Below are 23189 nucleotides of genomic sequence, written 5' to 3'. Positions count from 1 at the left end.
CATTCTATGAGGCCACCATCACCCTAATACCAAAACCTGACAAAGATGCCACAAAAAAAGAAAATTACAGGCCAATATCACTGATGAGCATAGATGCTTTCCAAACATTTTAAATCATCAGTGTAACTCTAGTGATGGTATTTTCTAGACTGGCTCTTAAAATGATTCATCCATCAGCAAACTCTGTTCCCAAACAATTTGAAATCTGCAGTTTTCAGTTTCAACTTGCAATGGATTAACACTCAAAGCCATCCTCTTGTTATACTGAGCCAGTCTACCTGGAGGACTCCACAGGAGGGATTCATATCTATCATGATGGGTGGAAAAGATGATGCTACTCGATTCAAGTGTCATGTTTCTCAGACTGAGCCTCTTCTACTAACAGAATGTTCTTCATTTGCCTCCATATCCCTCTCCCTTTTAGTGATGAGCCTCCCCCTCCCCAGCCCTCATGATACCTTCCCTCCACCATTCACAACCACAGACACAGACAATGCAGCACTCTGCAATAAACAGTGGGGAAATTTTTACTCAGTGAAGAACTCCAATGCTGCAAAAGAAAGGGCGTAGTTTCCAAAATCGTCATTTTGCTCTCATGGAAAATTTGATCTTGTGTAAATAATTTCCCAAATCTCCAGCTCATGCTGGAGAAATCACACTCTAAATTAATTCCACACCATAGGCTAAAGACAAAACTAAAAGTCCAATCTTATAACTTTTCTAACTCTCCCTTGGCCAAACAAATGATCTTCAGTCAACGTTCTCATTTCTCAATAAAGTTCTGCATATAGTAAAAGGGATAAGTCATTTTGTACATGATTTCCACAAGAAATCATTTCAAGGTAGAAATTGTAAAAGTAAACAACTATCCGAAATATCTCTTTGTAAGAAAATGTGACAAAGTGGAGTTAGGACAAAAAACTTACATCTACATGAAAAGTATAACTGTTTCCCTGGAAAAAGATCTGAGTGGTTATGCAAATTACACAAGTTAGTAGAAATCTGATCCCCAAAATAAATGAGAGACAAAATGGCTAACTGGGACACAAGACCGTTCTGTGGTGACCAATAATAAGAACAAACGTGAAAATTATGAAACGTGACAGTCTCGGTATTTGGATAAAAGTGATGGGCACAGAGCTATGGAATTTTGAGTGTGCCCCAGTTCTGGGAATATTCGTGGGATGTCCCTGTGTTTGCTGCTCAGAGTCAGTGGAAAGGAAGGAAGTGTATTTGTTGCAGTGTTAGGTCCCCAGGGAAATCTACATAAGTATGGTCCCTTCTTTAACACTCTAGCTATTGTTCTATTTGTTTTTGCTCTGTTTTGTTCTATTTCTTTCCACTATACTGTTGTCAGCAAGTGTTCTCTTCGCCTTCACTGACTATCATTGTTGTTCAGCCACTAAGTCATGTCCAATTCTTTGCAAACCTATGAACCCAGGCTCCGCTGTTCCCCACTAACTCCTGGAGTTTGCTCTAAATGCATGTCCATTGAGTTGGTGATGCTATCCCTCCATCTCATTCTCTGTCGCCCCCTCTTTCCAAACATCAGGGTCTTTTAGAATGAGTCGGCTCTTTGCATCAGGTGACCAAAGTATTGGAGCTTCAGCAACAGTTGCTCCAATGAATATTCAGGATTGATTTCCTTTAGAATTGACTGGTTTGATCTCCTGACAGTCCAAGGGACTCTCAAGAATCTTCTCTAGCACCAAAAATCAAAAGCATCAGCTCGTCAGCACTCAGCCTTCTTTATGATCCAACTCTCACATCCGTACATGACTACTGGAAAAACCACAACTGTGACTACACAGACCTTTGTTGGCAAGGTGATGTCTCTGCTTTTTAATACACTGTCTAGTTTTGTCGTAGCTTTCCTTCCAAGGAGCAGGTATCTTTTATTTCATGGTTATAGTCCCATCTACAGTGCATATCTCCTAAGTAAACATGGCAGTTTTTCATTGGATAAAACACCCAAATACTATGGTGAATGGATGGATGTTTGTAAAGTAATCAAGTCTCGAAAAACAAAAAATGCCTTACCTTATCTTCACATAGGTCTCTTAATGGACTTATATATATATATATATTTTTTTTTTTTGATAAAATAGAAGAGGCATTTCCAAGCTGAATGCAGAATGAAACAGGAAGCATTCAAGTTATTTTATGGGATCAGAGTAGGAGACATTATATATATACATATATGTTTCATAAATGTCTTCAGTTCAGATCAGTCACTCAGTTATGTCTGACTCTTTGTAACCCCATGAACTGCTGTATGCAAGGCCTCCCTGTCCAACACCAACTCCAGGAGTTCACTCAAACTCATCTTCGTTGAGCCAGTGACGCCATCCAGCCATCTCACCCTCTGTCGTTCCCTTCTCCTCTTGCCCTCAATTCCTCCCAACACTAGAGTCTTTTCCAATGAGTCACCACCTCGCATGAGGTGGCCAAAGCACTGGAGTTTCAGCTTTAGCATCAGTCCTTCCAAAGAACACCCAGACTGATCTCCTTTAGGATGGACTGTTTGGATTTCCTTGCAGTCCAAGGGACTCTCAAGAGTCTTCTCCAACACCACAGTTCAAAAGCATCAATTCTTCGGCACTCAGCTTTCTTCATAGTCCAACATTCACATCCATACATGACTACTGGAAAAACCATAGCCTTGAATAGACGGACCTTTGTTGGCAAAGTAATGTCTCTGCTTTTTAATATGCTATCTAAGTTGGTCATAACTTTCCTTCCAAGGAGTAATCGTCTTTTAATTGCATGGCTGCAGTCACCATCTGCAGTGATTTTGGAGCTCCCCCCCAAAAAAGATTGCCACTGTTTCCCCATCTATTTCCCATAAAGTGATGGGACCAGATGCCATAATCTTAGTTTTCTGAATGTTGAGGTTTAAGCCACCTTTTTCACTCTCCTCTTTCACTTTCATCAGGAGGCTCTTTAGTTCCTCTTCACTTTCTGCTGTAAGGGTGGTGTCATCTGCATATCTGAGCTTATTGATATTTCTGCCAGCAATCTTGGTTCTAGCTTGTGCTTCTTCCAGCCCAGCGTTTCTCATACTGTACTCTGCATAGAAGTTAAGTAAGCAGGATGACAATACAGCCTTGACGTACTCCTTTTCCTATTTGGAACCAGTCTGTTGTTCCCTGCCCAGTTCTAACTGTTGCTTCCTGACCTGCATATAGGTTTCTCAAGAGGCAGGTCAGATAGTCTGGTATACCCGTCTCTTTCAGAATTTTCCACAGTTTATTGTGATCCACACTGTCAAAGGCTTTGGCATAGTCAAGAAAGCAGAAATAGATGTTTTTCTGGAACTCTCTTGCTTTTTCCATGATCCAGTAGATGTTTGCAACTTGATCTCTGGTTCCTCTGCCTTTTCTAAAACCAACTTGAATATCAGGGAGTTCACAGTTCACGTATTGCTGAAGCCTGGCTTGGAGAATTTTGAGCATTACTTTACTAGCGTGTGAGATGAGTGCAATTGTGTGGTAGTTTGAGCATTCTTTGGCATTGCCTTTCTTTGGGATTGGAATGAAAACTGACCTTTTCCAGTCCTGTGGCCACTGCTGAGTTTTCCAAATGTGCTGGCATATTGAGTGCAGCACTTTCATAGCATCATCTTTCAGGATTTGAAATAGCTCAACTGGAATTCCATCACCTCCACTAGCTTTGTTTGTAGTGATGCTTCCTAAGGCCCACTTGACTTCACACTGCAGGATGTCTGGCTCTAGGTGAGTGATCACATCATCATTACTATCTTGGTCATGAAGATCTTTTTTGTACAGTTCTTATTGTACTCTTGCCATCTCTTCTTAGTATCTTCTGCTTCTGTTAGGTCCATACCATTTCTGTCCTTTACCGAGCCCATCTTTGCATGAAATGTTCCCTTGGTATCTCTAATTATCTTGAAGAGATCTCTAGTCTTTCCCATTCTGTTGTTTTCCTCTATTTCTTTCCATTGATCGCTGAGAAAGGCTTTCTTGTTTGTCCTTGCTATTCTTTGGAACTCTGCATTCAGATGGTTATATCTTTCCTTTTCTCCTTTGCTTTTCACTTCTCTTCTTTTCACAGCTATTTGTAAGGCCTCCCCAGACAGCCATTTGGCTTTTTTGCATTTCTTTTCCATGGGGATGGTCTTGGTCCCTGTCTCCTGTACAATGTCATGAACCTCCATCCATAGTTCATTAAGCACTCTATCTATCAGATCTAGTCCCTTAAATCTATTTCTCACTTCCACTGTATAATCATAAGGGATTTGATTTAGGTCATACCTGAATGGTTTGGTGGTTTTCCCTAATTTCTTCCATTTAAGTCTGAATTTGGCAGTAAGGAGTTCATGATCTGAGCCACAGTCAGCTCCAAGTCTTGTTTTTGAGCCACAGTCAGCTCCCGGCCGAGAGGAGCTACTCCACGTTCAAGGTCAGGAGGGGTGGAGGTGAGGAGATACCGCTCGTCCAAGGTAAGGAGCAGTGGCTCCACTTTGCTGGAGCAGCCATGAAGAGATACCCCACTTCCAAGATAAGAGAAACCCAAGTCAGACGGTAGGTGTTGTGAGAGGCATCAGAGGGCAGACACACAAACCATAATCACAGAAAACTAGTCAATCTAATCACACGGACCACAGCCTTGTCTAACTCAATGAAACTGAGCCATGCCCTATGGGGCCACCCAAGACAGGTGGGCATGGTGGAGAAGTCTGACACAATGTGGTTCACTGGAGAAGGGAATGGCAAACCACTTCAGTATTCTTGCCTTGAGAACCCCATGAACAGTGTGAAAAGGCAAAATGATAGGATACTGAAAGAGGAACTCCCCAGGTTGGTAGGTGCCCAATACGCTACTGGAGATCAGTGGAGAAATAACTCCAGAAAGAATGAAGGGATGCAGACAAAGCAAAAACAATACCCATTTGTGGATGTGACTGGTGATAGAAGCAAGGTCTGATGCTGTAAAGAGCAATATTGCATAGGAACCTGGAATGTCAGGTCCATGAATCAAGGCAAATTGGAAGTAGTCAATCAGGAGATGGCAAGGGTAAACATCGACATTCTAGGAATCAGAGAACTAAAATGGACTGGAGTGGGTGAATTTAACTCAGAGGACCATTATATCTACTACTGTGGGCAGGAATCCCTCAGAAGAAATGGAGGAGCCATCATGGTCAACAAAAGAGTCCAGAATGTAGTACTTGGATGCAATCTCAAAAACGACAGAATGATCTCTGTTCGTTTCCAAGGCAAACCATTCAATATCATGGTGATCCAAGCCTATGCCCCAACCAGTAACTCTGAAGAAGCTGAAGTTGAACGGTTCTATGAAGACCTCCAAGACCTTTTAGAACTAACGCCCAAAAAAGATGTCCTTTTCATTATAGGGGACTGGAATGCAAAAGTAGGAAGTCAAGAAACACCTGGGGTAACAGGCAAATTTGGCCTTGTAATATGGAATGAAGCAGTGCAAAAGCTAATAAGAGTTTTGCCAAGAGAACGCACTGGTCATAGCAAACACCCTCTTTCAACATAAATGTCTTACATATATATAAATGTTTTATATATATAATGATATACATATTATGTATTATCATGTACAATGATATACACTATCTATATAATGATATGTATTATCATAATTTGTATACATTTGTACACACACACACACACACACACACACACACACACACACACTAGATTAACATCAGCTCTACAGTTTACCTAATACATGTCCACTATTTTCCTATGAATAACTTCCAGGTAAGCAGTTTCTCATACACCTAACTGGCTGTGAGGCCATTTTGCTGTAGAAGATAAGATGATTGACCATTTCATCACACTGGAAAATAGTAACATATCAGTTCTTGCAAATCCTTTGGTGATCTAATTTAGCCATATTCTATTAAAGTTTTCAATGTTTCCAAGAAACTTAAATGAGTCAGGAATCATGTAACCAATTCTGGGAGGTAGAGGGGTGGCAGGAGGATAGAAGGAGCTTGATTTTATTCTTTTGCTTACAATTTCTAATATTATGTCATAACTTTGGGAAAGACAGCAAGAGAGAACAAGTCATGGTAACTAAATTAGGTAAAGGATCGATCATTAGTGCTCTCAAAAACTGTTGGGAATCTCTAGCCATCTCTTACAAAATTTGCTTACCATGGAGAACTTCTGATTCTGACATATGGGAGGGATCACCAAAGGATTTACAAAACTGATGGTTTATCATTTTCTACTGCAATCCAAAAAAACTGTTAATCATTTTTTTTTCTTTTATAGCAAAATGCCTTTAAGGCCAGTTAGCTTGCTATGAAACTATTTGCAGCAAAGGTGTTGATGATGAAAATACCTAGGACCTTATTAACAGCATTACCTTGGACAAGTTATTTAGTTTCTCTGGAGTTTCTTTTACTTATTTTTGTAAGGACAATGATACATAAATGAATACATATAGGAAGTAAATATTTACTGAATATCAAGCATATTGTGAGTGCCAGTAGTTCCTATACAGCAGTTATGACCAAAACATTCATATTCGTAAATGCACTGGAGCTAGAGCTATCACTTAACATATAATGTTCTCCTTTACAACATGAAAAATAGGACGGAAATCTAGGTCTCCAGAATATATATAAAAAAGTATATACACAAGAGAATATATACCAAAACATATATACTCTTTCCACTATTCTAGGCAGATGTTGAAGAATACATTTAAATACGGGAATGTCTGACATTCTAAACATTCACTTTAAACCAAATAATAAAATTTAAATCGAGGGTGCTTTGGGCTCTGGAATCTATCCTGAGTCTCCATCCTGAAACTCTTCTAAGCTAGTAGATGACAGCAATGCAGAGTTGTCAGCTTTCTAGTGTTCTCTACTAAAATAAAAGGATCATACAGCGCTGGATGCCAACATAGCAAATAATTATCCTGAGTGCTCTTTCCACCGCTACTGAATCAAAAAGTGAAATTCATTGTGGATGTACCCAAATGCCTGGGATATCAGCTGTCCTGTGAGAAGTCATTACACTTGCTGAGTATCTACCATGTGCCAGACACTGGATGTACAGAAGATACAAATTGAAATGAGAAGTTATTCTTGTTCTCCAGGTGCTTACAGCCATGAGTAAGAATCACAACACATGCTCACTGAGGACAAAATGTGAGATAAAACAAATTCCATGAAGAAGAACACAGTGCTACACTGGTCAGAATGGCCGTCATCAAAAAGTCTACAAACAATAAATGCTGGAGAGGGTGGTGGAGAAAAGGAAACCCTCCTGCAATGTTGGCGGGAATGTAAATCAATAGTGCCACTATGGAATATGGTATGGAGACTCCTTAAAAAACTAGGAATAAAACCACCATATGACCCAGCAATCCCACTCCTAGGCATATACCCTGAGAAAACCAAAACTGAAAAAATACACATATACCCCAGTGTTCACTGTTTACAATAGCTAGAACATGGAAGCAACCTAGATGTCCATTGACAAATGAATGGATAAAGAAGTTGTGGTACATATATACAAAGGAATATTACTCAGCCATAGAAAGGAAAGTATCTGAGTCAGTCAGTTCTAATGAGGTGGATGAACCTAGAGCCTATTATACAGAGTGAAGTAAGTCAGAAAGAGAAAGATAAATACTGTATACTAGTGCATACATATGGAATCTAGAAAGATTGTACCAAAGAATTTATTTGCAGGGCAGCAATAGAGAAGCAGACATAGAGAACAGACTTATGGACACAGGGAGAGAGGAGGAGAGGGTGAGATGTATGGGGACAGAAACATGGAAACTTATATTAGCATATGTAAAATAGATAGCCAATGGGAATTTGCTGTATGTTGCAGGGAACTCAAACAGGGGCTCTGCTTCAACCAAGAGGAGTGGGATGGGGTGGGAGATAGGAGGGAGTTTCAAGAGGGAGGCGACATATGTATACCTATGGCTGACTCATGTTGAAGTTGGAAAGACAACAACACAATTCTGTAAAGCAATTATCACTCAATTAAAAAATCAGTACATTTTTAAAAAAGGACACAGTGCTAGAAAGACCCAAAGAAAGGAATGATTAATTCAGGTTGGCTTGGGGATGCAGATAGGGTGGGATGGGGATAAAGACAGGATAATTCTCTACCCTAGAATTTCTAGGATGTGAAAAATGGAAACCCTTCAAAGTATGTTGAGAGAGAGAGAGAGAGAGAAATGAAGAGAAACCTAGGTGGCATCAGGATAAGAAGGCAGAGCAAAATGGTGTACCTCAATCATCGTGCACTGATTCATCATTTCAAAAACATATCCAGACCAGCAATTCAGTCATCAAGATTTATTCATTCTTGGAGATAATTAAGGCTTTAGTGTCATCCCAACTAAGTGTCTGTCTCTACAGTCAATTTTGATCTCCTCCCCAAAGAAAGCAATGTTAATGCATTAATTAAAAGAAGAAAAGCTCCACATTGACAGGCTTTCTTTAGCAATCTATCATTTCTAGGATTTTAGAAAATAACTCACCAATGAACAAAATTAAGGTTTTCAGGTCTGTTGCTTTAAAGACAGGTCAACATTTGTGAAAATTTTCACAGAGTAGGTAAATACAAAATGAAAATTTAACATACCCACATCAGTTAAATCTCCCTAAACAAATTTGGAAGGTAGCCTCTGACTTTCACTACACTATTGTTTCACTAAAGCACAGATGGCATAATTAGCTGGGTATTGACATGATGATAATGAAAAAAAAAATAGCTAAGAAAGCCAAAATGTGATTTATTTAAGGAAAAATCAGTATCTATATGTAATGATCTTAAGTTCCAATGATAACTATACGAAAGAGCCATCAACATGCATTCATCTCCGTAGGAGATTTCAATTTCATATGCTTAGTTACTTGTGAGAAATAAAAGATAGGAGACATTAAATAGTGTTAAAATCTATAAGCTATACCTTGAGAATGTGGGGAATCATCACCAATTAATGAAGGCATTCAAAAAATACCTTTTAAGGATGTACTAAAAAAAACCTTATGGTACATGCTACAGAGTCTCCAACAGAGGTGGTTACTCATGATCTTACAACACACGAACTATCTAGGAGGACGGAGAATGTCTAATCTGGGCCTAATCCAGGCTTCTGAAAGTGGTAATAAAAGTAATAATATTATTGATATTAACTACACTAATTTTCCACTTAGTGCTCATTTCCTGTGTACTACACACAGAAATATTGAAATTCCCAGTAACAATCAACATAAAAAAATAAGGATAAAACCCAAGTATGCCATTTTTTTCTGGTTCATATTTAGCTTATTTATAAGAGCAAAATATTATAAGCATGATTCATGCCAAAATATTTTATAACTGTTTTGAAAAGCAATCTATTTCTCTCTGAGTTTCTGCAGAACCCATGCTAGCCATTCCAATGACAGATGAAAAATATTTCACAGTAAGATGTCAGTTTCAGAAAAGAGTATCTTAGACTCTTAGAAGTATCTTAGAATTACCTAGACAGTCTCTATGAAAAATATTCCACATTATTTATTTTTATTGTCTTTAAGTTGACTACAGATGTAGTCAAGTTTAAGCGATAAGGCATCTTAAAAGCTTTCTCAAAAACTTTTAGGTATAAAATATATACTAACTAAACTTGCATTCAGCCAGTTCATATCATCAAGCTTTCTCCTTTTTCTTCTTACCCATGCAGCTACCCACAAGATAACTTTAAGGCTACACAGATCATTTCTCCATGATAACTAACAAATATTCATACAAGCCTTGGAAGAAGAAAATATAAGAGGCAGGACATATTCAAATTATCTCATTTAAAAGCAACTTAATTTTTAAGCTCATACATACTACTCAGTTTTATATATATGCCTGAAAACAACAACAGATCACAGAGAACTGTATAATTTATTAGAGGGCCAAAATAATAATGAAATATGAATAATGATTCCTTATCCAGTAATATGAAATACAATAGTTCCTCTTTCTATGTAATTGGAGCAGCTCAACATATTACTGGTAAGGGCTTCCTTTGTTATCAAACTTGCTGAGAATAAGAATAGAACAGAGAGGGGAAAAAATGGACTGAATGGATTCTAGAGAATTAAGGGAGCTTTTTTGAGCCTAAAACTTGAGGCTAATAGAATACTATTCAGCCCATGTTTTCTGCATTGGCAGGTGAATTCTTTACTACTGAGCCACCAGGGAAGCTGGCTATGCACTATTGAATCGACTATAATCCCAGTTCAGATGGAAAACTTAGTGAACTTATGTGCCTGGATTCTGAATGCATTTCAGTTTACAGCCCTTGTATTGAAGTAGTTTAAGGAGATACGTTCTCTTTTTCAATGGTTGACAAAATAAGTAGTTTTGTGTTTAAACGTAAAGCTAACTCTCTTGAGTTACTGATGGCAAGGAGTTTAATATTTACTTGAGGACATAGGACATATTAAAGGAGGGCATGGCAACTCACTCCAGTATTCTTGTCTGGCGAATCCCATGGACCAAGGAGCTTGACAGTCCACAGGGTCACAAAGAGTTGGACACGACTGCAGTGACTTAGCAAGCATGCAAGCATAGGACATACAGAAAATAACTATAAGCCAAGGTGAGGTATAATAATAGAGGCAAAACAATAATCACAAATGTTTTGAGAGAACAGAGGAAAAGGTTCAGAATAGTTTTCTCCAAAGAGCTTTCTGAGATAACCATTGAAGAATGGACAGTATTTAATGGTCAGAATGACCTGGAAGTCTGGAAGTGGATAAGTGATGAAGGAAGTCCCAGATGTGGGAAAATATAAGGCGTCACCAAGAAAGAACAAGAAACTAGAACAAAGTGGGCTTAAAAGACAGTAACAGGAAAAAAGAGAATACATTTCATTAGAGCAAAATATCATTCTATTTCAGCCTTCATCTGCTCCATTGCTCTCTCTCTTTCATCTGAGAGCAATGCAGTTATTAAACACCAACATCTGGGCCTGCCTTCTTGTGTTCTGGTCCTAATTATTAGCACAGTCCCAAGGCTGAATTCTTCTCGATCACTGGTCTTCTTTTGATCCTTGTTCACAAGGAAGCATTGTACAACTCTTGCTGATGACTCTTATCAAGCACTGCCCCTCCACATGGTCAGCACTAGCCTCCTTATTATGCTTAATCACTGCTAAGGCTTTGGTCTTTCTGATTTTGTTCTCTTCTCTAAGCTGTGCAAGCCAAGGCCAGAGCACACCCGAGTACCCTGAGCTTGGCCGTTCATTGTCTCCTGGAGCCAGAACACATTTTCCTAAGCACTTTCATCATAACATTCGCAGCAAACATTGTACATGTCTCCATATTTCCCACTGTATCAGAATTAAACTCTTTGGTTGGCTTTCAAAGACCCTCATTATTTGACCCAACTCTAGCTGTTTCCATCTATCCACCCAGTTCTCAGCAGTTTGGTCCCTCCAAGTTCTACATGCAGAGTTGGTTGGAGTAGTAGTCTTAAGTCTGATAAAATTCTTCATTTTTCAAACTCAGCTTATCACTACTCCTCAGGAACCCTTTCTTGACTCCCCATTGATTTCAGTCACCCTCAGACTTCTTATATAATCTACATCATACTGGTTCACACATTTTTATTTTAATATTATTCTTTATTATTTCACATTTATTTATTACATTTTTGCAATTAAATTTTGGTAAGATTATGATTTTTTTTTGCAGTTTTGACTTGTTTTACTGTCAAGTATCCAACATAATGTTGACCTAATGAGTTAGAAAGAGCTTCAATAAGTAAATGGCTAGAACAGATTTTAAATAGTTTTGTGAAAAGTGCTGGAGGAAATAGTGTTACACTGAATGCAGACTTACCGGAGAAGACACTAGGTATCTTGGAGAGGAAACTTTTGACAGTACGAATAGGAATTCCATTTTTTTCATCTTGCATGCGTGCTATGACGTCTTCCATCTAAATAACAATAATAAAATGATTAAAGCATTTTAAAAGTTGAACCTTTTGAAAAAAGTTCTCATAAGAATTTTGAATATCTGTTTTACTTAGCTAAGAATAATGCCATATTTTTGTCTTTCTACACTTTATCATATAAATATTTTCAGTTTGGTTAAAAGATGATTGAGAAAACAGAAAGATGGGTTTTTTTGAGTCCACTAAGCTTAAGAATAATTTTGTGCTTAGAATATTGCCTCTCTCCTGTTTTCATATTCTTTGGTTATAAATGATAGAAAATATTGTGATAATAAGATCCACATTTCATTAGTGCTATCTCTTGAACTCAGTGCAAAAGAAAATAGAAGACTTAAAAGCATCAGTTGGGATTTCCTCTTCAAACAAGAGAGTTTCTATGATTTAAATTAACATTAACTTCTACAACCTGTGATTTGCCTAGAAATACAGGACTGTTGCTTCTCTTGTTCAGGCATTTACTAAAGTGAGATATGAAATGTACATGCATGAACACACATGTACACAATTAATAAAATAAATGTCACATGATAGCCTTTTGCCTATTTACTACCTTCCAAGATATGTATTTTTCTTTCAATTTGATTAGTACACTCTCTTCTGTTTCTATAAATTTTTCAGTTTTAAAGGGCTTTGCTTTACCAAGTCTAATATGAAATTTAGTTCTAAAAAACATTTGTTCAAATCACAGCTTCAGACTTTTGTATGTGCTTCTAAACCTATGGCATATATTTACACACAAACATACATATGTTGTATGAACAGTATTAATCTCAAAATCTATTCATTTATGATCCTATAAATGGCTTAGTGGTAAAGAACCCATCTGCCAATGCAGGAGACACAGGAAATGCGGGTTCGATCTCTGGGTCAGGAAGATCCCCTGAAGAAGGAAATGGCAACCCACTCCAGTATTCTTGCCTAGGAAGTCCATCTACAGACGACTTAGCGACTAAAAAACAACAAAATTACTGATGCTGGATTCTAGACCAGACTTATGGAAGGCACTATGGATGTGAAAATGAATATAATACACTTGGCTGCCTTCAAAAAAAATTCAGGCAATACTGAAAACAATGGTAAAATTTGAGTAAGGTTTCATTAAATAGTGTAGTACCAATATAAATTTCCCATTTTTGAAAATTATGCTATAATTATATAATATGCTGGAATTAGAGGAAACTGAGTAAAGGACATATAGAGAACTTTATGCATTATTTTTGCATCTTTTTCTGTGAATCTAAAATTATTCAAAATAAAACATTAAAAAAGTTATATTTTGTATTGGAGTGTAGTCGATTAACAATGTTGTGATAGTTTAGGGTGAGTGGCAAAGGGACTCAGCCATACATATTCATGTATCCATTCTCCCCCAAGCTCCCCTCCCATCCAGGCCACCACATAACATTGAGAAGAGTTCCATGTGCTATACAGTAGGTCCTTCTTAGTTATCCATTTAAAATATAGATGTATATATATGTCCATCCAAACTCCCTAAATATCCCTTCCCCCCATTCTTCCCCTCAATGTCTAATTGTTTTATCAGTCAATTATCAACCAATACAACTTCAGAACAATATTCAGTGAAGAAATCTTACTTGCCTGGGTAAGTATTTTCAGGTTTATTAACATGAGAAACTGAGATGTGGGAAGAATGGATATAAGCTCTTATTATCATTTATGACTCTCTGAACAAGCTATGTAAGTTTGCTAAGGCTTCATTTTCTCATGTATAAAATGCATATAATAATATTTATAATTACTCTTTCACAATATTTATAGGATTGGGTTGGGGCAAAAGGGGTAATTTACTAAACCAGCTAGCATACATAAAGCACCATACATGGGCAGACAGCACATACTGGGCTTCCGATGTCTATAAACACCCCTGATACTTGGAGACGTGCATTTTCCACTCCTTATGTCCCTTTTCCATGTGAAAGCAGCACCATCAGCTGAATTCTCCTGCCTCTCTCTGTTCCCTAATCCATTCCACTCTGGGGAACTGGGCTGACTTAAGTAGAAGGATTGGTAAAGAGAAATTGGCCTATTGGGCCCATCACTTTCCTGTGGGGAAGCCCCTACCCAAATCTGCTGATTTAGAGAGGCCCACCCCAGTGGGTGAGTAGTCAGTTAGGTACTAGGTTTTAGGATTAAGTCTCCCGTGTTCACAAATACTCTTTAGTATAATAGCTTTGTCAGCAATCAAGGTGCTACTGTGATCTCTAACTGCTTTACTTTCTGGTTGTGAGTTTCAGTGGGTTCTGAATTCAGATAGGAAAGGAAGTCTTTTTCCTAAGATCAGACCCCCAAACACCCCAACATATTCAATTCCTCACATGTAGTAAATATATTTCATCCAATTACAGAATCATGAAAAAAGATCCACTTTTATGACTTTTATTTTGTTGTTGTTTGTCCTTCATTCATCTGACACAACATTCAGAAACGATGAATAAGCTGCTTTGCTTTACCTAATATCAGCCTGTAAACCTTTGTATGATCAGCTTGGACATGGAAACCTCTCTGACTCTCACTTTAATCAGTTCAGCTCCCCAGCATGTAACGATCATCACCTCTGGTTTTGGGTGTGGAATTAAGGTCTGCCTCTCAGTCTGCTGAATTTCAAAGGACCAAGGTTATGAGTGTGGGAATTAAGAGTAACCTGGAGCTACCCCACGTCCGAGGTCAGGGGCAGCGGCCTAGAGTGCCAGGCTGCAACGGCGCAGGAACGGCCGAAAGGAGCTACCCTGCGTCCGAGGTCAGTGGCGGCCAGGAGGAGCTACCCCGTGTCCAAGGTCAGGGGCGGCCAGGAGAAGCCACCTCGGGAGAAGCAACGACAGAATGATCTCTGTTCGTCTCCAAGGCAAACCATTCGGTGTCACAGTTATCCAAGTCTATGCCCCAACCAGTAACGCTGAAGAAACTGAAGTTGAACGGTTTTATGAAGACCTACAAGACCTTGTAGAACTAACAACCAAAAAAGATGTTCTTTTCATTATAGGGGACTGGAATGCAAAAGTAAAAGGTCAAGAAACACCTGGAGTAACAGGCAAATTTGGCCTTGGAATGAGGAATGAAGCAGGGCAAGACTAATAGAGTTTTGCCAAGAAAAAGCACTGGTCATAGCAAACACCCTCTTCCAACAACACAAGAGAAGACTCTACACATGGATATCACCAGATGGTCAACACCAAAATCAGAATGATTATATTCTTTGCAGCCAAAGATGGAGAAGCTCTACACAGTCAGCGAAAACAAGACCAGGAGCTGACTGTGGCTCACATCATGAACTCCTCATTACCAAATTCAGACTTAAATTGAAGAAAGTAGGGAAAACCGCTAGACCATTCAGGTATGAACTAAATCAAATCCCTTATGATTATACAGTGGAAGTGAGAAATAGATTTAAGGGCCTAGATCCGAAAGATAGAGTGCCTGATGAACTATGAAATGAGGTTCGTGACATTGTACAGGAGACAGGGATCAAGACCATCCCCAAGGAAAAGAAATGCAGAAAAGCAAAATGGTTGTCTGGGGAGGCCTTACAAATAGCTGTGAAGAGAAGACAGGTGAAAAGCAAAGGAGAAAAGGAAGGATATAAGCATCTGAATGCAGAGTTCCAAAGAACAGCAAGAAGAGATAAGAAAGCCTTCTTCAGCGATCAATGCAAAGAAATAGAAGAAAACAACAGAATGGGAAAGACTACAGATCTCTTCAGGAAAATTAGAGATACCAAGGGAACATTTCATGCAAGGATGGGCTCGATAAAGGACAGAAATGGTATGGACCTAACAGAAGCATCACTACTAACAAAGCTAGTGGAGGTGATGGAATCCCAGTTGAGCTGTTTCAAATCCTGATAGAGGATGCTGTGAAAGTGCTGCACTCAATATGCCAGCACATTTGGAAAACTCAGCAGTGGACACAAGACTGGAAAAGGTCAGTTTTCATTCCAATTTCAAAGAAAGGCAATGCCAAAGAATGCTTAAACTACTGCACAATTGCATTCATCTCACATACTAGTAAAGTAATGCTCAAAATTCTCCAAGCCAGGCTTCAGCAATACGTGAACTGTGAACTCCCTGATATTCCAGCTGGTTTTAGAAAAGGCAGAGGAACCAGAGATCAAATTGCCAACATCCGCTGGATCATGGAAAAAGCAAGAAAATTCCAGAAAAACATCTATTTCTGCTTTCTTGACTATGCCAAAGCCTTTGACTGTATGGATCACAATACACTGTGGAAAATTCTGAAAGAGATGGGAATACCAGACCACCTGACCTGCCTCTTGAGAAACCTATATGCAGGTCAGGAAGCAACAGTTAGAACTGGACATGCAACAACAGACTGGTTCCAAATAGGAAAAGGAGGACGTCAAGGCTGTATATTGTCACCCTGCTTATTTAACTTCTATGCAGAGTACATCATGAGAAACCCTGGACTGGAAGAAACACAAGCTGGAATCAAGATTGCCGGGAGAAATATCAATAACCTCAGATATGCAGATGACACCACTCTTATGGCAGAAAGTGAAGAGGAGCTAAAAAGCCTCTTGATGAAAGTAAAAGAGGAGAGCAAAAAAGTTGGCCTAAAGCTCAACATTTAGAAAACGAAGATCATGGCATTTGGTCCCATCACTTCATGGGAAATAGATGGGGAAACTGTGGAAACAGTGGCAGACTTTATTTTGGGGGGCTCCAAAATCACTGCAGATGGTGATTGCAGCCATGAAATTAAAAGACGCTTAGTCCTTGGAAGAAAAGTTATGACCAACCTAGATAGTATATTCAAAAGCAGAGACATTACGTTGCCGACTAAGGTCCGTCTAGTCAAGGCTATGGTTTTTCCAGTAGTCATGTATGGATGTGAGAGTTGGACTGTGAAGAAGGCTGAGCGCCGAAGATGCTTTTGAACTGTGGTGTTGGAGAAGGCTCTTGAGAGTCCCTTGGACTGCAAAGAGATCCAACTAGTCCATTCTGAAGGAGATCAGCCCTGGGATTTCTTTGGAAGGAATGATGCTAAAGCTGAAACTCCAGTACTTTGGCCACCTCATGCGAAGAGTTGACTCATTGGAAAAGACTCTGCTGCTGGGAGGGATTGGGGGCAGGAGGAGAAGGGGACAACCGAGGATGAGATGGCTGGATGGCATCACGGACTCGATGGACGTGAGTCTGAGTGAACTCTGGGAGATGGTGATGAACAGGGAGACCTGGCGTGCTGTGATTCATGGGGTCGCAAAGAGTTGGACACGACTGAGCGACTGAATGAACTGAACTGAACTATGTGGTTGTATTTTAAAATCTTCCATTTTCTTGAGCCATAATTTCCACAGGAAGAAAAAAGTTTAAAAATTCATGTAAAAACAGGATTTGTATTCCAGATTGAAAATGTGATGATCAAAATGAATTCATCTGTTTTTTTTCTTAATTCAGATATGATCTATGCATGAACTCTCTCATGAAATAGAAAGAGTAAACAAAATGAGAAAACAAAGATAAACTCAATCTAGTTTTTAAAAGCTAAGATCAGTCACAAAGCCCACATATAATAAAAAATCATTCTAAACTCATTTAAGCTTTCACTCAGAGTCTATTTTTAAAATAAGGAGGTTTTAACATGCTTGATTACCAGCATTCTCATTATAACATTAGAAAATAAGAGCAGACAAACTAAATAGCAAGCTAGATAGGAAGAGACTAAAAAAGTAACTCTAATAAATGATAAAACCCTTTGAGATGATTTAATTTAAGGCTTCAGATGTCATAGCTTTAATTTAATTTAATACCTTTAATTTAAAGACTCAGATGTCCTACCTTTCAAATAAGACATGTATATATACATCTATCTATCTACCTATCTATCTGTATTTCTCAAAAAAAGGCAATGCCAAAGAATGTTCCAACTACCAAGCAATTGCACTCATCTCATGCTCTAGCAAAGTAATGCTCTAAATTCTCCAAGCCAGGCTTCAACAGTACGCAAACCGAGAACTTACAGATGCTCAAGCTGAATTTAGAAAAGGCAGAGGAACCAGAGATCAAATTTCAAACATCTGTTGCATCATATAAAAAACAAGAGAATTTCAGAAAAACATCTACTTCTGCTGTATTGACTATGCCAAAGCCTTTGACTGTGTGGATCATAACAAAGTGTGAAATCTTCAAGAGATGGAAATACCAGTCCACCTTATCTGCCTCCTGAGAAATCCGTACTCAGGTCAAGAAGCAACAGTTAGAACCAGACATGGAACAACGGACTGGTTCCAAATTGGGAAAGGAGTACATCAAGGCTGTATATTGTCACCCTGTTTAACTTATATGCAGAGTACATCATATGAAATACCAGGCTAGATGAAAGACAAGCTGGAATCAATATTGCTGGGAGAAATATCAATAACATCAGATATGCAGATGACACCAGCCTTATGGCAGAAAGCGAAGAACTAGAGTCTCTTGATGAAAGTGAAAGAGCAGAGTGAAAAAGCTGGCTTAAAACTCAACATTCAAAAAACAAAGATCATAGCATCCCATCTCATCACTTCCTGGGAAACAGATGGGAAAACGATGGAAACAGTAACAGACTTTATATTCAAGGACTCCAAAATCACTGCAGATGATGACTGCAGCCACAAAATTAAAAGATGCTTGCTCCTTGAAAGAAAAGGCATGACAAACTAGACAGCATATTAAAAAAGCAGAGATATTATTTAACCAACAAAGTTCCATATCGTCAAAGCTATGGTTTTTCCAGTAGTCATGTATGGATATGATGGTTGGGTCATAAAGAAAGCTGAGTAACCAAGAATTGATACTTTTGAACTGTGGTGTTGGAGAAGACTTTTGAGAGTCCCTTGGACTGAAAGGAGATTGAACCAGTCAATTCTATAGGAAATCAGTCCTGAATATTCACTGGGAGGATTGATGCTGAAGCTGAAGCTCCAATATTCTGGACACCTGATGCAAAGAAATGATTTATTGCAAAGACCCTGATGCTGGGAAAGATTGAAGGCAGGAGGAGAAGGGGATGACAGACGATGAGATAGTTGGATGGCATCCCCGACTCAATGGACATGAGTTTGAGCAAGTGCCTGGAGTTGGTGATGGACAGGGAAGCCTGATGTACTGTTGTCCATGGGGTCACAAAGAGTTGGACATGACTGAGCAACTGCACTGAACTGAACTGAATCAACAACAGTGCAATATCTGTAAATTAATGTGATACAGTACATTAACAAATTAAAGAATAAAAATTATATGAACATCTCAAAAGATACAGAAAGAAGCATTTGACAAAATTCAATATCTATATATGATTTAAAACAACACTCAACAAAATGAGTATAACAGAAACAAACCTCATGTAAAAAGGCCATATATGATAAACTCACATAAGCGGTCACATGCAGTTGTGAGAGCTGGACACTAAAGAAAGCAGAGGGTTGAAGAATTGATAGCTTCAAACTATGGTGGTATAGAAGACTCCTGAGAGTCCCTTGGACAGCAAGGAAGTCAAAACACATCAATCTTAAGGGAAATCAACCCTGAATACTCGTTGGAAGGACTGATGCTGAAGTTGAAGCTCCAGTATTTTGGTCATCTGATGCAAAGAGCTGACTCATTGGAATGTTCCTGATGCTGAGAAAGACTGAGGGCAGAAGGAGAAGAGTGCATCAGAGGATGAGATGGCTGGATGGCATCACCAATGTGATGGACATGAACTTGGGCAAAAGGAGATGGTGAGGGACAGAGAGGCCTGGTGTGCTGCATGGGGTCAGAAAGAGTCAGACACGACTGGGTGACTGGACAACAACAACAATGACAAACCCACAGCCAACATCATACTCAAGGATGAAAAGGACTTCTTTCCTGTAAGATCACAAACAGGAAAAGGATGCCAACTCTCACTACTTTTATTCACCATAGTATTAGAAGTCCTAGACACAGCAATCAAGAAAAAAGAGGAATTCCAACTGGAAGAGAAGTAAAACAGTTATTTTCAAGTGACAAATTACCCAGAAAATCCTAAAGAAGTCACCGAAAAAAAAAATTAGAACTCATCAACGAACTGGGCAAAGATGCAAGATTTAAAATTAATATATAGAAGTCTGTTGCATTTCTACCAATTTACAACAAACTATCAGAGAAAGAAATTAAGAAAACTATCCCATTTACAATTGCAGCAAAATATAAAATATATAGGGATAAATCTAAGGAGGTAAAAGACCTGAACATGGAAAATGGTAACATGCTGATGAATGAAATGAAAACATAAATAGATGGAAAGATATACCACGGTCTTGGATTGGAAGAACTAATACTGCTAAAATACCATACTACCCAAATTAATCTACAGCTTCAATGCAAGGTCTATCAAAATACACACTGTATTTTTCACAGAACTAGAACAAATAATTCTAACATTTGTATGGAAATACAGAAGACCCACAAAAGCCAAAATCAGCTGTAGAAAGAAGAACAAAGCTGAAGGTATCACATTTCCTAATTTCAAACTGTACCACATAAATACAGGCATCAAAACAGTATGATGCCGGGACAAAACAAGCCACATAAATCACTGGAACAAAAGGGAGACCACAGAAACTATACCACAATTATAGGGGAATTAATCTATGGGAAAAGATGCAAGGATATAGAGTTAGGAAAAGATAACCTTCAACAAGGCCACTTTTGGGAAAACTAGACACTTACATGCAAAAGAATCCAACTGAACTACTCTCTCACACCAAGCACAGAAATAAACTCAAAATGAATTAAAGATTTAAATGAAAGACCTTAGACCATAATACTTCCAGCAGTATCTTTGAGTCAGTGATGCCATCCAACCATCTTGTCCTCTGTTATTCCCTTCTCTTTCTGCTTTCAATCTTTCCCAACATCAGGGTCTTTTCTAATGAGTTGGTTCTTCGTATCAGGGGGCCAAAGTATTGAAATAGAGCTTCAGCTTCAGCATCAGTCCTTCCAATGAATATTCAGCATTGATTTCCTTTAGCATTGACTGGCTGGATCTCCTTGCAGTCCAAGGGACTTTCAAGAGTCCTCTCCACCACAATTCAAAAGCATCAATTCTTCAGTGCTCAGCTTTCTTTATCCTCAACTCTCCCATCCATACATGACTATTCGAAAAACCAGCAGTCCAGCTAGAGCTGTAAATATAAGGTTAAGTTCCCTAAGTCTCATCACTACCCCAGGAAGACTTCAGATATAGAAAACTGTCAAGAGATTTTTAAGACCAGAAAGGAAGGTGCACTGAGAAAGAAATTTGAGAGACAAGTGTACTTGCAGCATTGATCAAGTAGAAAAATATGGCAAACTTTCGGAGTTAGATAGACAAGATCTGTATTCACTATGTGTTGTGTTTTCTCCCAGCCTGGAAGCACCAGGCAGTTCTTTGCCCATCTATATGCCTGAAGACCTAGAATCTGAACATTCTTGTCAGGGCTCAGGAGTCAGAAATGTGAGACCCTTTTCAGGGACTATTAAAAAAAGTTTATCCAGTGGTTTCATTGATACATAGGTTCTCCTAGATTGGACTGTTCGCTCCTTCACAAAACTGCAAAAGACAATGACAGAGGAAGTACTATTCTGCCCAGGCTCCTTTCCCATCAGGGATTCCATAAGAGAATTAAGCCCTTCAAAATATGATATTCGTGATTATTTTCTGAATTCTCTCAAAGTTGGTAGCGGGGTAGTGGCATTCTGATAGTATAGCAGTTAACTTTTTACATAACATGGAACCCTCAGGCAATTAGGGTTTAATATTCTCAGAAAATCCTGGTTGAGCGTTCTGTTCCAGACGAGACCTGTCAGTGCATGGAGTGTTATTTTTGGAGTCACTAGCACTAGCTATGTTCTGTTTCCGCTGAGAAAAAATGAGGGCTTTAGATTAAGTGTGGGTAGAAGGGCTACGGGAATGATTTCACTATTGTTGTAACAAGAATGACCAAAACAATGTTTTATGATCACCACCACCAGATACGTGATTACTGTTTAGCCCAGGTTAATCCAGCCTGCTTAGCGTAAGAATTAATACTCTGTCTGTGGCTCCCATTTTGAAAAAAAAGTAAGGATTATAACCTGAAGGTAAATCAAAAGCACTTTAAATGGACAAAAGCATACTCATGCTAATGATGAAGGTTTACCTACTTCAGAGGCACACTCTAAAAATGAAAATACAATGATTTGGCTATCTGCCTTATATTTCATGTTTTTCAAAGTTTTAAATTGGTTTTCACTGCTGCTGATGTTGATCTTCTCTACATGAATTCCTTGGTTTACTTATTTCATAAAATGATTTTTAAAGTTCAGTTTCTTAGAATTCTTCTGAAGTCAATAAGTAAATTGTAGAAATCAAAAGGGGAAAAATTCCTCTTTTATCTGTCATAAAGCTACCAATTCAGGCATTACCAGGCAAAAATGGGTTTTATTTTTTCAAAAGCATTTGAACAGAAATATTAATGTTTCCAACCTACTGAACAGTTAGCTATAAATAAGGGAAAATTCCATGTGAGTTTTCTGATTCACCCTTCACATGTAGAAGGTTGGAGATGGGGATTTGGCAAAAATCACCTCTTAATAACTGATATGTCTACCAAAAAAAGCTCTCTACACCAAGTTTAGTGCAGCTCTTCACTCACTCAACTCGACTCTTAAAAGAGAAACTAGGATACATAATAATCAAGCTAATACAAAATTCCTATACAAATTAGGTCCAAAACTAGACACAAAATATATCACTTCTCATTGAATAAACATTTCTTTTATATCACCCATACTTTGATTTTTTTCCTCTTGAAAACAAAATTCTCATGCCAAGGAATTCAGAACTCCTAGCTGCCTTCTTCCTGACAATACTCAACAATTTCATGATAAAAAAATAGTTTGCCTTAAACTTCCTCCTAGAACATCTGTGTCTATTATTTTATAGTTAAAGCATAGATGTCAGGTATAATTTCATGTATAGGTGGAATTTTTATAACAAAGCAAATAAACAAACATAACAAATCAGAAGCAGAATTACAGATACAGAGAACATACAGGTGGAGGGGAGTAGAGGGAAAAAAGAAGTAGGTGAGGAAATTAAGAGGTATAAACAGCTAGTTGCAAAATAAATGAGTCAGGAGTATGAAATGTACAGTGTGGGACACATAGTCAATAACTATATAATATTTTTGCACAGTGACATGTAACTAGACTTATCATT

At 38.4% G+C, this 23189-nt stretch overlaps 1 protein-coding gene across 4 annotated transcripts in view; it reads right to left on the bottom strand.

Moving 5' to 3' along the window:
• The window catches only part of RGS7 (regulator of G protein signaling 7), a 473731-nt gene that overhangs the window by 186904 nt on the left and 263638 nt on the right, over window positions 1-23189 (bottom strand). For all 4 annotated transcript variants that reach the window (XM_069545572.1, XM_069545573.1, XM_069545574.1 and 1 more), the window contains one exon: window positions 11855-11951. In XM_069545572.1, coding sequence (XP_069401673.1) covers window positions 11855-11951 — 97 coding nt within the window. The remainder of the gene's footprint in view (window positions 1-11854; window positions 11952-23189) is intronic.

The sequence above is a fragment of the Ovis canadensis genome, chromosome 12 (assembly GCF_042477335.2).
Source record: "Ovis canadensis isolate MfBH-ARS-UI-01 breed Bighorn chromosome 12, ARS-UI_OviCan_v2, whole genome shotgun sequence".
Lineage (NCBI taxonomy): Eukaryota > Metazoa > Chordata > Mammalia > Artiodactyla > Bovidae > Ovis > Ovis canadensis.
The sequence above is the reverse complement of the archived record's forward strand: the minus strand, read 5'-3'. Positions and strand labels throughout refer to the sequence as shown.